Source organism: Vombatus ursinus, unplaced genomic scaffold (assembly GCF_900497805.2).
Source record: "Vombatus ursinus unplaced genomic scaffold, bare-nosed wombat genome assembly UNPS02010980.1, whole genome shotgun sequence".
In the NCBI taxonomy this organism is placed as follows: Eukaryota; Metazoa; Chordata; class Mammalia; order Diprotodontia; family Vombatidae; genus Vombatus; species Vombatus ursinus.
Genome location: NW_020950758.1, coordinates 691195 through 704860, shown reverse-complemented (window position 1 = coordinate 704860; position 13666 = coordinate 691195). Strand labels below are relative to the sequence as shown.

The following is a 13666-nucleotide window of genomic DNA, read 5'->3' as shown; positions in this document are numbered from 1 at the left end:
CTGATCGTCAGAGAGAACCAGGGACTATTCAGCCCCCTCCGCCATCCAGCGCCTTGGCCTCTCCGGCCCCGCCTGGCACGGGGGCACCCTCTCTCCTTCCAGACCCCTCCCTGGGCTTAGCTTTTCAGCTCCCTGCTGGACTGTAAGCCCCTGGAGGGCAGCCCCTGGGCTGGATCATCACGGCATTGCTAGCACCTGGCAGGGCACCAGGCCAGTCGAGGAGGGCAAGGATGCCTGCCACCACTAGGGGGAGCTGTTTGCTCGCCGCTCCTTAACCAAGGATGGCCCAGGATCCATCTGAGACGCTCCATCCTTCCCCTGCTTTGCAGGTGATGGGAGTCATTTAATCCCACCTACTCTACCCTCCTACTAAGGGACTCAGCTGCCCTGCGGTCCACGCACTGCCTTAGTCTCCCCTGGAGGTAGTAGCGGGTGCCAATCCCTCACCTCTTTTCCTGGATGGAGAATCCATCTTACTCCCCTGGAGGCTGGAGTTGGGCTGGGGTTGTTTGGACTCCTCGATGGCGGGCAACGGCGGGGCTGCTGTGGCCATGGCTTCCGTGGCTGCTGTGGCTGCGGCTTCCGTGGCTGCTGTGGCCGCCGTGGGGGCCATGGCAGTGGTGGGGGCCGTGGCATTCGTGGTCATGGCGGTCGTGGCCACAGCGGCAGTGGCGCCCAAGACCTCCGGATTTTGTTCCCCCGTGAATGACCCCTTGGGCAGAGCCTTGCCCTCGTCTGGCGGGATCAGGATCTCACTGTGGCCCCCCAAAGGCGAGGGAGAGAGGTCGCTACAAGTCTCTGAAGATTCACTCTTAATAACCCGGAAAAGCATCTTGTCTGAAAAGCTCCTGTTGACTGAGTCTTTCATCCTGTGCAGAGATGTGGTCTAGACGGGCCAGGAGAGGGGAAGAGTGAGCATTACCACAAACAGGCAAAGGTCACACAGAGCCGCCATCGGGGACCCAGTCACCCGGAACCGAGAGGCCGTGGGTTCCAATCCCACCTCCCACACTTCCGAGCTGGCGGCCCAGGTCTAGGCGTGCCATCTCGCTTTGCCTCAGTCTCCCCATCTCTAAAACAAATGGGCCAGACTTGACCTCTGAAGGCTCTCCCAGTCTCATTTTCCTCTTGGGTCCCCTACCATCTACAGTCTTGGGTAGCCTATGGTCACGAGTGACTGACAGGCCACTCCTGGAGCATTGTAGACTGCTGGCTTTCCTCAGGAGAACCACCCCCAGAGTCTGTAAGACAAGGACTCTTAGCTCCAAAGTGCAAACGGGGAAACTGAGGCTCAGGCAGAATTGACGCCCCGGCCAGCATCACTCAGGGAGGACAAGGCAAAGCAAGGAGGCAAACTTAGGTCTTCAGACCACGTGGCACCTCCCCCTTTCAGACTCCTGGAGAGCAGGGACTGGTTTGGGGGGGGGGGGGGGCAGGAATCTTTGTATCTTCAGCTTAGCACAGTACCTGGCACACAGTAGGTGCTTCATAAATGTTTACGGGCTGCTTCCTTATCCACGGCAGAGAGTGTAATTAGTCACTTTACGCTGGGGGTAGGTGGCACAAGATGGGTCCCTCAACAATAACTCTGACCTAACGAGCTCCCTCGGGTCAAAGAACCAAGCCCATCTGGGAAGGAGCTTCAGAAACCCATCGTCCGGGAGCTCCCCGTGTTTACGCTTTGTTCTCGTCTCCGAGACATCAGGCTCAGTTGCTCCTTTGGCTGCTAGAAGTCTGTGGGGGCTCACTCCATTTCTGGTGCCCTGGGACAAAGCTCTGTTGGCCCACCCTAGGTGTGACCCTGCTCTGCTTTCTCTGTAGTGCTTTCAAGAGGCAAGATCCAGTAGGATGCAAACACAAGGGCAGGGACTCTAGGCGGGGAAACCCCTCTACCAGGACAGGTCAGCACTCTCGGCAGCTTATGGTCTCAGAGAGGTGCCCAGAGCACAGAGAGGGTGAGCACCTTCTCCAGGGTCACACAGCCCACGTGGTCTCTCTGGCTTCAAGGCCAGATTCTCCTTTCTGCCAGACAGCCTTTCATTACTTGGGAAAAGTTTGAAAAAGTAGTGCAGCTTCACGAATGGGGGACTGTCCTTGCAAGGAGAGGAGGAAACAAGCATTTAGTAAGCACCTACTGTATGTGCTAAGCACTTTTTACAAATATCATCTCCTCTGATCTTCACAACCACCCTGGGAGGCAGGTGCCCATTTTATAGATGAAGAAGCTGAGGCAGACAGAGGGTCAGTGACTGGCCCAGGGTCACACAGCTAGTGAGTGTCTGAGGTTGGATTTGAACTCAGGTCTTCATGACTCCAGGCCCAGTGCTCTATCCACTGCACCATTCAGCCTGGAATTCGGGAAACACTGAGTTCAAGACCTGCCTCAGACCCTGCGGCTCAGCGGCCATTCTGCACTAAGATGGCGAGTTTACTAATCCAGGAAGTCACAGATTCAGGCTAAAGGGAAAGACTGCCAGGATTCTCAGCTGGAAGGGACCTTTGTGATCATCTTCCATCTGCCCCGGGCCAAGAGACCTGACTCTTCTGGCTGGGGGAGCCCAGGCGGTTCCCCTCCCCTCTCTGAGCCTCAGTTTCCCCATCTGTAAAAGCCTGGGAGGTCACAGCCCAGGCCAGGAGAGGAACTCAGAGCCAGCGCCTTCCTCACGCGGGCTCAGGATGGTGCCACTTTCCCAAGCAGGGACCCCTCCCAATGCTGTCTGAGTAAGTCACAGCTCCTGGGCGCCCTCTGCCCGCTCTGAAAAGGAGGCCTAGGGGAGGGGCTGGGAAGCCGAGCCCTCCGCTGCCGCTGCCATGCCCCATCCGGGCCCTCGCGGAGCATGCCCCAGGACCCACCTTGGCAGCCTGGGGCAGCTCTCCCCACAGCCACAGCATCTCCGGGTTACTCTTCTGCAATCCCCTCTCCAGGGACTTGCTGACCAGTTCTGAATCACTTTTAGGTGTTGCAGGGCGAGAACCTGAAGGACTGGGGAGAAGATGAGGGACAAATGAAGCCCAAATGAAAAACCAGTCAATCAAAAGAAAGGCATGAGCTGGTCTGGCCCAGATCCCTCCTGCCACCGCCCAGTAAACGCACTCAGGCTGCTGCCTCCCTAGGCAGCATGGTGACATTCAGAGCCATAACTAGGGCGGGACGCTCGGGCCTTTGTCCCAGGGCACCAAACTTTGGAGGGAGGGGTTGGGTGATTACTTTAGAGGATGCCCCCAACAGCGCTTCCAGTAATCCAGCAGCATAGAAAGAAGAGCTCAGCTTCTAATTTGAAGCTAACCTTAATGGAGGATGCAACCAGGGGGCGGTGTCGTTCCCCAGCCGTCCCACCCTGCTTTGGTTCAGAAGTCGTTCTGTCCTCTCCTTACGGATGCCCGCCCCTCCCTGCCCGCTGCACCTGGGGCTTTACTTCATGCCACCTGCCCTGGGCCTGCTCTGTGGTATTGCCCCGGCCTCACAAAATCCCAACCCCCGCTCCCCACTCCCTGCGAATGTGAGAGGGGGACTGGGACCGAAGGATGCCCACGAGAAATGAAGGAGGAAGAAGCACAAGGGGAGGAGGAGAGCCCACTGTGGGGGACGCCCCCAGACCCTGCACCCACCTCTACCCAGACTCCCTCACTCTGTGCTCCCTCCAGGCTCCCCGTAGAACCAAGCCAGGGAGGCCCTGGAAAGGCATAAACACCCTTACTCAAGCAGGCCAAAATTGTAATAAAATGTAATAAAAACCGGTCATTTTGATACCATTTAATAGTTTTAATTAAGCTGACTAAATTCTTTTGGAATTGTGAAATTCATAACAACAACAACAGTAATAATAGCTCACATCTATGTAGCACTTTAAGTTTTACAGAACACTTTATAATTACTATCTCCTTCGATTCTCATCCCTCCCTGGGAAGTAGGGGCCACAATTATGCCCATTTTATAGATGAGAAAACTGAGGCTCAGGGAGGCCAAGGGTCACACCGCTAGTAAGAGTCTAACTCGGCTCCTTCAGACTTGAGTCTGGAGCTCTCTCCGAGCCGCCTCTGAATATTCAATCAACGCTTCTTTTCTGCCAAACTGCAGGCCTGACTGCCAGGTTCCGAGTTCCAATTCCTCTCAATCCCTGAGACCTACAGAAGCAGAACCAGTGCAGATGGTGCCTCTCCTCCATAAACTTTAGGACAATCAGAGTCTCCTCAGGGACAGTCAAGCCCAGAGAGTGGGAGAAACTCTGACGTGGAAGGGACTTCACAGGGGCAGACAGGAAACAGGAAGTCCCTCTTAGCACTGGGCTGACACCCCAGCAGTGATGTGTCCCTCACTACCTCCCAGGGCAGCCCGCTTCGATCTGCCATCCGCTTCTCAAGGCCAGCCCCACGGGGTGGAGGTAATTCGAAGTGTAAAAGCAAGCCCTCCCCCACCGCTCTTCATTCTAGCACCTGCCATCCCCTGCATCGGACTGGAAGCTCCCTGAGGGCACCAACTGCTTTTGCCTCTTATCTTATCCCCAGCACGGTGCCTGGCACACAGCAGGTGCTTAATAAATGAATATTAATCGACTGAGAAGAGCGAGCACTGGATTTGGAGAGGGAGGGCTGGGCTGGAATCTTGCCTCCCACGCTCACTAGCTGGGTGACGGCGGGAAAGTAGCTCGATGTCCCTTGTCCTACTTGGCTCCAGCAGGTGGGGGGCTGTGAAGGTGGGAGGGGCATTAAGTGGGCAAAATTAATCTGGCCGTCAGAACTGTCATGGTCCCAAAGTGGAATGAGCTCGGGGCAGGGGAAGGGGAGCCCAGGAGAGGGGAGTGTTTGTGAGGGATGGAGAGGGAAGATTCCTGCTGGTCAACTCTAAGATTCTGCGAGTCTGTGACCCTCCTGGCCTCAGTTTCTCCTCTGTGAAATGGGAATAATAATCCTCTCCCTATCTTCCTCACAAAGCTGCTTGCAAAGGACAAACTATGAAATGCAAGTCAGTATCTCTAGCTAGGGCTCTACAATCCACATCCTCTAAGGCTACTTAAGATAAAAATGGGAGCTGGCTAGCGGTGTCTTTGTAAGTTGATCAGATTTGTTTGGGCTAAAAATTAACATTAGACCAAATCTGCATGCCATTAATTTATTATATTAAGTTAGGTCCCAAAACCAGACACCGAGTTAAGTAAGGTTAGACACGGAATTAGACTTGGAATTAGAAATCTGCACACCATCCCTCTGTCCTATCAAGCCAGGCCCCCAATTAGAGAAAACACAGCCTTTACCTTTCCGAAGACTGGAAATGGGAAGATGGTGGAGGGCAAGAGCTAGAAAGGCCTCCTTCCGCCACAACCGTAAGACGAGGGGACATCCTTTTGCAATCTACCGGCTTACTGGATCCCACCAGATATGGGGAAAGAAAGAAAGCAAAGTCGAGCGTCAGTGAAACGAAGCGGTAGGTAACTCGAGTTGGTGACGCGGGCACTCTCCAGGCACCGAGTTGCCGAGGCATCCGACACACGGAGGGGAATATGATGTCTGCAGCCACCGAGATGAAGCGACAGTTCTTATGTGCGATCTGCTCATTCTCTACGTTCTAGAGCAAGGCTTCTTAACCTGGACCCGTGAACAATTTTTAAAAATTTTGATAACTATTCGATATCATTCGCTCCTTTTGTAATCCTACATATTTTACTTCATGAATTTAAAGACACTATTCTAAGGAGTCCATAGGCTTCACCTGATGGCCAAAGGCCAAAAAAGGTTAGGAACCCCTACTCTAGGAGCAGATCATCTAAGAGGGTCAAGCCCCCGAGGCATCTGCCTCCAGAAGTAGGTATGTGGTGTCAATAGTCACGGAAATGAAGCCATACTTCTTGGTTAGGTCTGAGAGTTTTCTGGAGCAGAGGGTTTAAGAAGATCAAGCTCTCTGGGCATCTGGCCCTGGGGGCAGGGGGTAGGCGAGAAAATCAACCACAGGGACTAGCCTGGAGCTTCACTTCACACGCAAAGGGTCCATTTCATTGATGACTTCTACAAAACGAGGAAACAAAGCAACACGCCCCAATGATGGCATGACTGATGGGGCCAATGGACCTTACTTTTTTTTTTTTTTTTAATTTTTAACAAGTGTTTTTAAAACTTCGGGTTACAAATTTTCTCCCCTTCTCCCTCCCCACCCACCTTCATTGAAAAGGCAAGCATCTCAGTACAGGTTATAGATGTATAGTCATGCAAAACCGTTCCATAGTAATCCTGTTGTGAAAAACTAAGTATATTTCCCTTCATCCTATCCCACCCTCCATTTATTCTATTCTCTCTTTTGACCCTGTCCTTCCTCAGAAGTGTTTGCTTTTGATTATCCCCTCCCCCAATCTGCCCTCCCCTCTATCAAACCCCTGCTCTCTTGTCCCCATCCCCCCTCATTTTCCTATAGGGTAAGATAGATTTCTGTAACCCATTGTGTATGTTATTCCCTCCTTAAGCTAAATCCTATGAGAATAAGATTCACTCATTCTCTCTCACCTTCCCCCATTTCCCCTCCACTGTAAAAGCCTTTTCTTGTCTGTTTCATGTGAGATATTTTACCTCATTCCACTTCTCCCTTTCTCCTTCTCCCAGTATAATCCTCTCTCGCCCCTTAATTTTATTTTCCAGATATCACCCCCCTTCATCTTCAACTCACCCTGTGCCCTCTATCTATCTATACATACATATAATTTTTTTCCCTCCCACTACCCTAATGCTGACAAAGGACTCATGAGTTACAAATATCGTCTTTCCATGCAGGAATGTAAACAGTTCAACCTTAATAAGTCTGTTATGCTTTCTCTTTCCTGTTTACCTCTTCCATGTTTCACTTGAGTCTTGTATTTGAAGGTCAAATTTTCTATTCAGCTCTGGTCTTTTCCTCAGGAATGCTTGAAAATCCCCTATTTCATTGAATGACCATTTTTTACCCTGAAGGATTATACTCAGTTTTGCTGGGTCCAACAGACCTTTCTTTAAAGAGATAGTGCACGATTTCAGGAATGGGCATGTTCTCTATTGGCCAAAGTAAACAAGTCAGAGATTCTGTGGTTTTTGTCCTGCAGGCACCAGACTGATACAAATCAGAGGTGCTCTCTACGCTTCTTGAGAATTTGGGGACCTTTTCTTAAATGAATGTGGTAAATCCTCTGGTGAAGGCAGCTGAATGTGTGCCCCCTCTGTTGCTGGGCTATGCTCACAGCCTCTCAGGCTTGGCGATGACCACCAGAAGCCAGGGCTTCCCTGCACTCTGGAGAGGCATCAAGAGGGACATCAGGGAAAGAGCTCCCACACACTGAGCCTTCGTCTCTAACTTCCTTTGGTCGCTGCCTAATCCACAGAATCTGCTGCGTGCATTCCAGTTTTTGTGGAAAAGGGGCAAGGCATGTTGAGGAGGACATGTCGTTTTCAAAACAGCTTTTCTAAAACCAGTTTTAAAGCACGGTACAGTTGAAAGGACAATGGGTTTGGAATTAAGAGGACCTGGGTTCAAATCCCCTATGTGATGCTGGCGACCTGTGTCACTGACCAGTCATTTAGCCAATGTGGGCCTCAGTTTCCTCCTCTGCTTCTAGCTCTGGATTCCCTGATGAAACATCAAAATTATCCTAGGACATGAAAACATCTTAAAGTTGGAAATCATTTCCATGAGAGGCAGGAAAGTTCAGTGCATGGAGGGGGCCTCTGAGCCAGCGAGACCTGGATTCCGTTCCCATGGCTGACCCATCCCTGCTGTGTGACCCCAGGGCAGGAGCTGAACCTCTCACGTCCCAGGCAACTCTTGAAGACCATAAGCTGTAGAACGCTGAGCCGTCTTCGTCGCTGGAGGGAGCTTCCAGTATGGACAAAGTAAAAGGTCTAGTCTCCAAAATGAAATGACTTCAAAACATTTCACAAACAACTACTACTACTACTACTACTACTGCTACTACTACTACTACTAGTACTACTACTACTACTACTACTACAACCATCTATACAGAACTTTAAGGTTTACAAAGTACTTTACAAATACCATCTCACCGTATCCTCACAACACCCTAGGAAAGTGGGTGCTAGTAGTATCTCCATTTTACAGATGAGGAAACCAAGGCAGACAGGGGTTAAGTGACTTGCCCAGGGTCACGAGGGTGCAAGATAAGATTTGACCTCAGGAATTTCCTGATTTCAGGCCTCCAGCTCTATCCACTTTGTCATTTCTCCCTCCCAATACACCTAGCCTGCCCAGACCTGGGCAGAAGGGGTCTCAAAGCCATGTGCAAAGGCCAGGGGCTGGTCCATCAGGGACGAATGGCCCGTTGGGATCACCAGCTTTTACTCACAGCCACCTGGCTGGACACCACCCTGATGGCCCAGCAGCAGCATGGGCTGGACAGGTCATCACTCTCATATCACCCAAGGCAGCCACAGCCCATTGGAAGGGACATTGCTGCCCATCTGTATGAGGCCAACTAAGCATAAGTTCGAACTTTTGCAAACAGAGAAAGGCTGGTTTAAACCAGGGAGGCAGCACAACATGGCGGGAAGGACCCCAGCTGGGGAGCCAGAGGCCCAGGTGCTAACAACCACCTCTGAATACTGGGGCAAACCACTTTCTCTTCTAGCCTCGGTTTCCTTCTTTGTTAGAGAACAAGACGGACTAGATGAGATAAAGACTGAGGAAACCAAGTCCTAAGTGGCCTGTTCACCTGACATCTCTGAGCCTGTTTCCTCTCCTGTAAAATAGGGCTGCGAGAGCACCCGTATCACAGTTTTTGTGAGCTAACACATGCACAAGGGGGTAGGGGGCTACTAGGCCCTGGAGCCAGGAGGACCTGAATTCAAAGCCTGCCTCAGACACTAGACACTTACTAGCTGTGTGACCTTAGGCAAGTCACTTAACCCCGACTGCCTAGTAAATAATAAATGAAGGAGCCTCAGGCTTCTATGGAAGCCTGGAGAGGTGGCCTCTGTTTAGCCCCACCTCCTTTTCTTCTTCCTTAAAGGCCCTGAGGTGCCCATCTCATCTCCCCATTTACTCCTCTCAGACTTTGTAGGGGACCTTAGTGCCAGGAAGAAGTTCGGCATCCCTGCGCCTTCCAACAAGGAGAGGCAGCAGGAGCTGCTGGAAGCAGGAGCGGGCTGGTCAATGCCCAAAGAGATTCACTTTGGAAGATTCAAAATGGCGGAGACCTTGAGAGGAAAGGGCGGCAGCCATCCCCCTGCGCCTGCCGAGGCCCCAGAGATTCATGGGCTCCCTGGAGAAGGTCAAGAAAGACTCCAGCAACATGTTACCTCTGGTCAGGCAACCACTCTTGATCTGAATTAGCGTAACATGGCGACTGCGGGAAAGTGGCGATGGGAGAAGGGTTTTTCTGAGGTACTTCGTCTCTAAATGCAGGTCCGTCACGAATAAGTGTTCTGAAAATTTCTTAAAAATAATAAAGTCCACTCATAGGAGCACCAAAAGATTATTTCTATTGTTGTTGTTGTGGGGACTCCTTTTTTTAAACATCCATTTCCTGAATGTGAGGCATGAAAAATGAAGGGATGGATCCACCCGTCCGTGCAGGACCGGAGAAGAAGGCTGGAGAAGAAGGTTGCTCGTCCCCTGAGGACAGTGAGGTGTAAGGGACGGGCAGCCCCAAGGAGACCCATGAATGAGGCCTATGGTTCAAATCCAGGCTCTGCTCCCCAAATCCTGCTTTGGATGATGACTACTACTACCTGTGTGACTTTGGGCATGTCCTGGGCCTCAGTTTCCTCATCTGTGGCAAGAAGGGGGTTGGGCTGAATGGCCCCTAAGGTCCCTCCCAGCTCCAGATCCAGGAGTCTCTGAATGGGCTGCCCAAGGAAGTAGTGAGTTCTCCGTCCCTAGAGGTCTTTCAAGAAAAGGCCCAAAGCCCACTTCTCAGGTGTGTGCTGGAGTGAATTCTTGGTCAGGTTAGGGCTGGGTCACACTGAGGTCCCTTACAGCCTGGAAAGGCCGCGATTCTGTGACTGAGAAAATCACTTAACCTCTTCAAACAGATTCTCAGGAGACTTTTTAAGAAAGATTCTCTCCCGCACGCTCCATCTGGTCTCAGTCTCCCAATCTGCAGACGGAATGAAGAGACTGCATGGACCCCACAGCCCCGCCGGGCTCTCAATCTGGTGACCGATGGGAATTACACTAAGTGAGGTGTGGATCGACATGGGCAACGTCGGTGGAGGGAGAGCAGACCTCAAGCCCTGGGCGCCAGAGAGGGTCACCCACTTTGCCGGTCATCCACCATCGTCTTCTTCCTGAGACCACAGGGCAGGCCAGTCCCAGGCACGAGGGAGGAGGGAGTCACACAGAGCCAGAGAGGGCACACGTGACCGAAAACTGGAAGGGGCAGCTTTTCTGGTGTATTTGAACAGCAATTAGAATGACCGTCATTTCCGTAATGACCATTTTTTAAAACTCTCCATGTATGCAAACACCTGAGCATTTCTTCCTCGCCATAAGGACTCTTTCCGTCCCACACAATGTCCCATTCCAACCTTTCTCATAAATTCTGTTACGCGGGATGGCTCTCTAGCATACAAGGGAAAATTGTGGTCATGCACAAACATGAGACATCAACAAAAATTTGTTTCTCAAAAGAACAAGGCTTTATGGGAAACTCTGTTGCTCCATGCTGGTGACGTGAGATCTCACCAGTGATCACACCTTTTCAGCTTCCTAGATGGGGCCCTGTCTACTCCAGAGGGAGAAAATCCAAAGAAGGGAAAGAATTCCTATGAGATTGAGAGGCAGGAGGGGCCTGAGAAACCATCAGCCTCCTCTTTAGCAGATGAAGAAAAAACTAAAACTCTGAGAAAAGTAACTTGTCCAAACTCACAATGCTGCTTGTGAAAGATGCGGGTCTTGAACCCAGGCCTCTGCCCTCCTTCCTGCCCCGGGCTTCTCCATGCTACCTTTTGGGTCCAACAAGTACAAAATGAATAGAAAGTGCTTTGTAAACCTGAGTGAGGGGGAAATTTGAGTTACAGAGGCAGCCGGGAATCAGAAAACCACTGGCAAGCTGTTTCTTCTCTCCCAGCCTCAGTTTCCTCATCTTTAAAATGGGAAAAACAGATAACATGACACCTCCCCCCAGTGTCAAGAGGGAAGCATTTTGTAAATTTAAGGAGTTTAAAGACATGGAAGCACATTATCGTCATCAAATGGCCTCTGTGGGCAGCATCCATGTGAACTCTGATAACAAAGAAGTGTGAAATAAAGGGCAGCATGTGAGGGTTTGCTTATGGAAATGTCGGTGGGCAGGACTGGGTCATCATCCCCGAAAATTACCAGAGGCTTAACCTTCGGGAGCCTGGGCTTAGTGACCAATGTAAATTAGGCAGGGACACACTGTCACCACGAGACATATCACCACAGGCTGCAAACACTGAACACCTACTGCATACCCGGAAAGACATCGCCACGTGGCCAGAATTCTGTCTCTCATCAATGTGGAGACAAGTCTCCACACTCTTACCACAGACGTGCCAAATATCCTTGAGACGCCAGCCTCTTATCCCAGACCCACCCAGGCTAACCAGGGCTGCAGCAGAAGAAATCGACGCCACGTGGGTGAAAGAATCCGCTCTGAATCATGCCGGTCCAGGCCCGTTTGGCGCTGCCCAGGCCTCAGCCTGCCAAAGAGTGGGCACGTCCTTGTCCACCCACCGCAGGTGGACCCGTCCTCACCACACAGCAGGAAGGCGACCCGCCCCAGGCCCGTGGAGTCTCTCTGGACTCCACCAAGGACCATTCATCTGTTTTATGGAAACAGGGCCCGGCACCAACCAAACACACACAAATCCTGAAAGCCTCTTTGTCCTTTGTCTCAGAAACAGAAAAGGAGAAACAAAGGCGTGACGCGGGCCACGAGGATTTCAGCAGTCTCAGACGGACCGAGGCCCGGTCTGACACCGAAGCCACCATGGGACCGCCCTGAGCCTGTTTCCTCGTCTGTGAAACACCACCGGCAAAGGCGACTCCATAAGGTTGTTGTGAAGAAAGGACAAAATGCAGAACTTGGAGTCAGGAAGACCCAAGCTCAAGTTCGCCCTCTAACCATCCTTCTCAGCCTCGGCTTTCTCATACATAAAATGGGAATGATAAGAGTCCCTACTTCACAGGGACTTGGGATAACATACGTAAATCCCTTTAAAGGGCTCCATAAATACAAGCCATTACGCGTTTCTGGACCAGACTCATGATTTAACAGCATCTCTCAGCGAGGAATTCCTTAACCAGAAGAGACGGCTTCTGCTCTGCTCTTCACAGTCCTGGAGAGCTGTCTGTGATATTAAGGGGCAGAACCGACCAGGATCACATAGCCAATTGCGTCAGGGGCAGGGACTCGAGCTCAGGTCTTTCCGACGGCAAGGCCGGCCAGAGACGGATAACTGCACGCCACCTCCCACAGAAAGCACTTGTTGAACGATTAACAGTCCACACCGCTTCCAGCTTGAGGATCAAGCCCCTCACCCCCCATTGTTATCAGAGGAGAAGTCAGGGCTCGGTGCTGCTCTTGTCTAATTCCGCCAAGAACACGCTCAGTCACCCTCACTCCGACTATTACTTACCTAGCAGTATCTAATGGCTCCAAGTCCTCATCGGAGCTCATCTCGATGGGAAACAGGTCCTCCTCTTCCGAAGTGTGGACGCTGTCGTCTCGTTTGAGGTTGTCCAGCTGACACTTTCTCCTTCTCTTCCTCCTCTTCTTCCCAGACACGCCTGTGGACAGCATCTCGTTCACCGCCTGCGCCTGCGCAGAGCTGCAGGGTTCCAGGTTTCTGCCCCGCTCCAGGGCGTTGCGCTTGAGCTGGGTCTCCATGTGCGTGGAGCCCTCCGACAAGATGGGGGACGTCGCCAGGTGCGAGGGAATCACCTCCTGCAGGAGAGGAAGGCAGGATGGACGGGGGAAACATCCTCTGCTAGGATCAGGGCCTGGAGGGGCCTCACCGGACTCCTTCGCCCTAAGGATGGGAGTCACTCACCCTTGGTCACAAAGGTAGCAAGGGCAGGGGATAGGGGTGGGATTTGAACCCATTCAGGAATCCCGGGCTTCCCAATGTGGTTGGACAATGCTGGCCCAGGAAAAGAATAGCAGCAAAATTTTATCAAAGGCCACTATGGACTGAGAACCCAACAGTCCTGAGAGTGTGTAGACAGGACACCTCACTGCATTTATTGGGTAGACATAGGGTCAGAACCTGCGATTTTTTTTTAACTTGGGATGTTCAATGAGAAACAGCTAATTTGAAAGAGAGGAAAACCCTCAGTTTTCCCTTGAAATATTCATAAAACATAATAAATTTGTAAATTGAAATATTTATAAAATTGAAAAGAAAATGGGTTCTCAATACTTAGATCACCTTAAGATCAAAGTATTTACTGAGTAAGCGCTAGAAGGAGGCCATCTATCCCCACACCTTTATTTTACAGATGAGGAAACTAAGGCCCAGGGAGGGAGATTTGAATTGCTTAAGGCCACATCACAATAAAGTTAACAGGGGGAAGATTTGAACCCGGGTCATCTAACTCCAAACCAAGCTCCCTTTCCACCCCTCTCCGTACCCCTCTATTCCACCCCTCTCCATACCCCTCTACTCCACCCTGCTCTGCACCCCTCTACTCCACCCCGCTCTGTACCCCCTATTCCACCCTGCTCTG

The 13666-nt window shown here is 51.4% G+C and overlaps 1 protein-coding gene across 1 annotated transcript in view; it reads right to left on the bottom strand.

The window, feature by feature from the left end:
- Nucleotides 1-13666, bottom strand: part of LPIN1 (lipin 1) — a 71786-nt gene that overhangs the window by 34656 nt on the left and 23464 nt on the right. Inside the window, exons 4-7 of the mRNA XM_027855624.1 lie at nucleotides 12577-12884; nucleotides 5253-5360; nucleotides 2854-2983; nucleotides 448-886 (exon numbers count right to left, since the gene is read on the bottom strand). Of these exons, the coding sequence (XP_027711425.1) occupies nucleotides 448-886; nucleotides 2854-2983; nucleotides 5253-5360; nucleotides 12577-12884 (985 nt within the window). The remainder of the gene's footprint in view (nucleotides 1-447; nucleotides 887-2853; nucleotides 2984-5252; nucleotides 5361-12576; nucleotides 12885-13666) is intronic.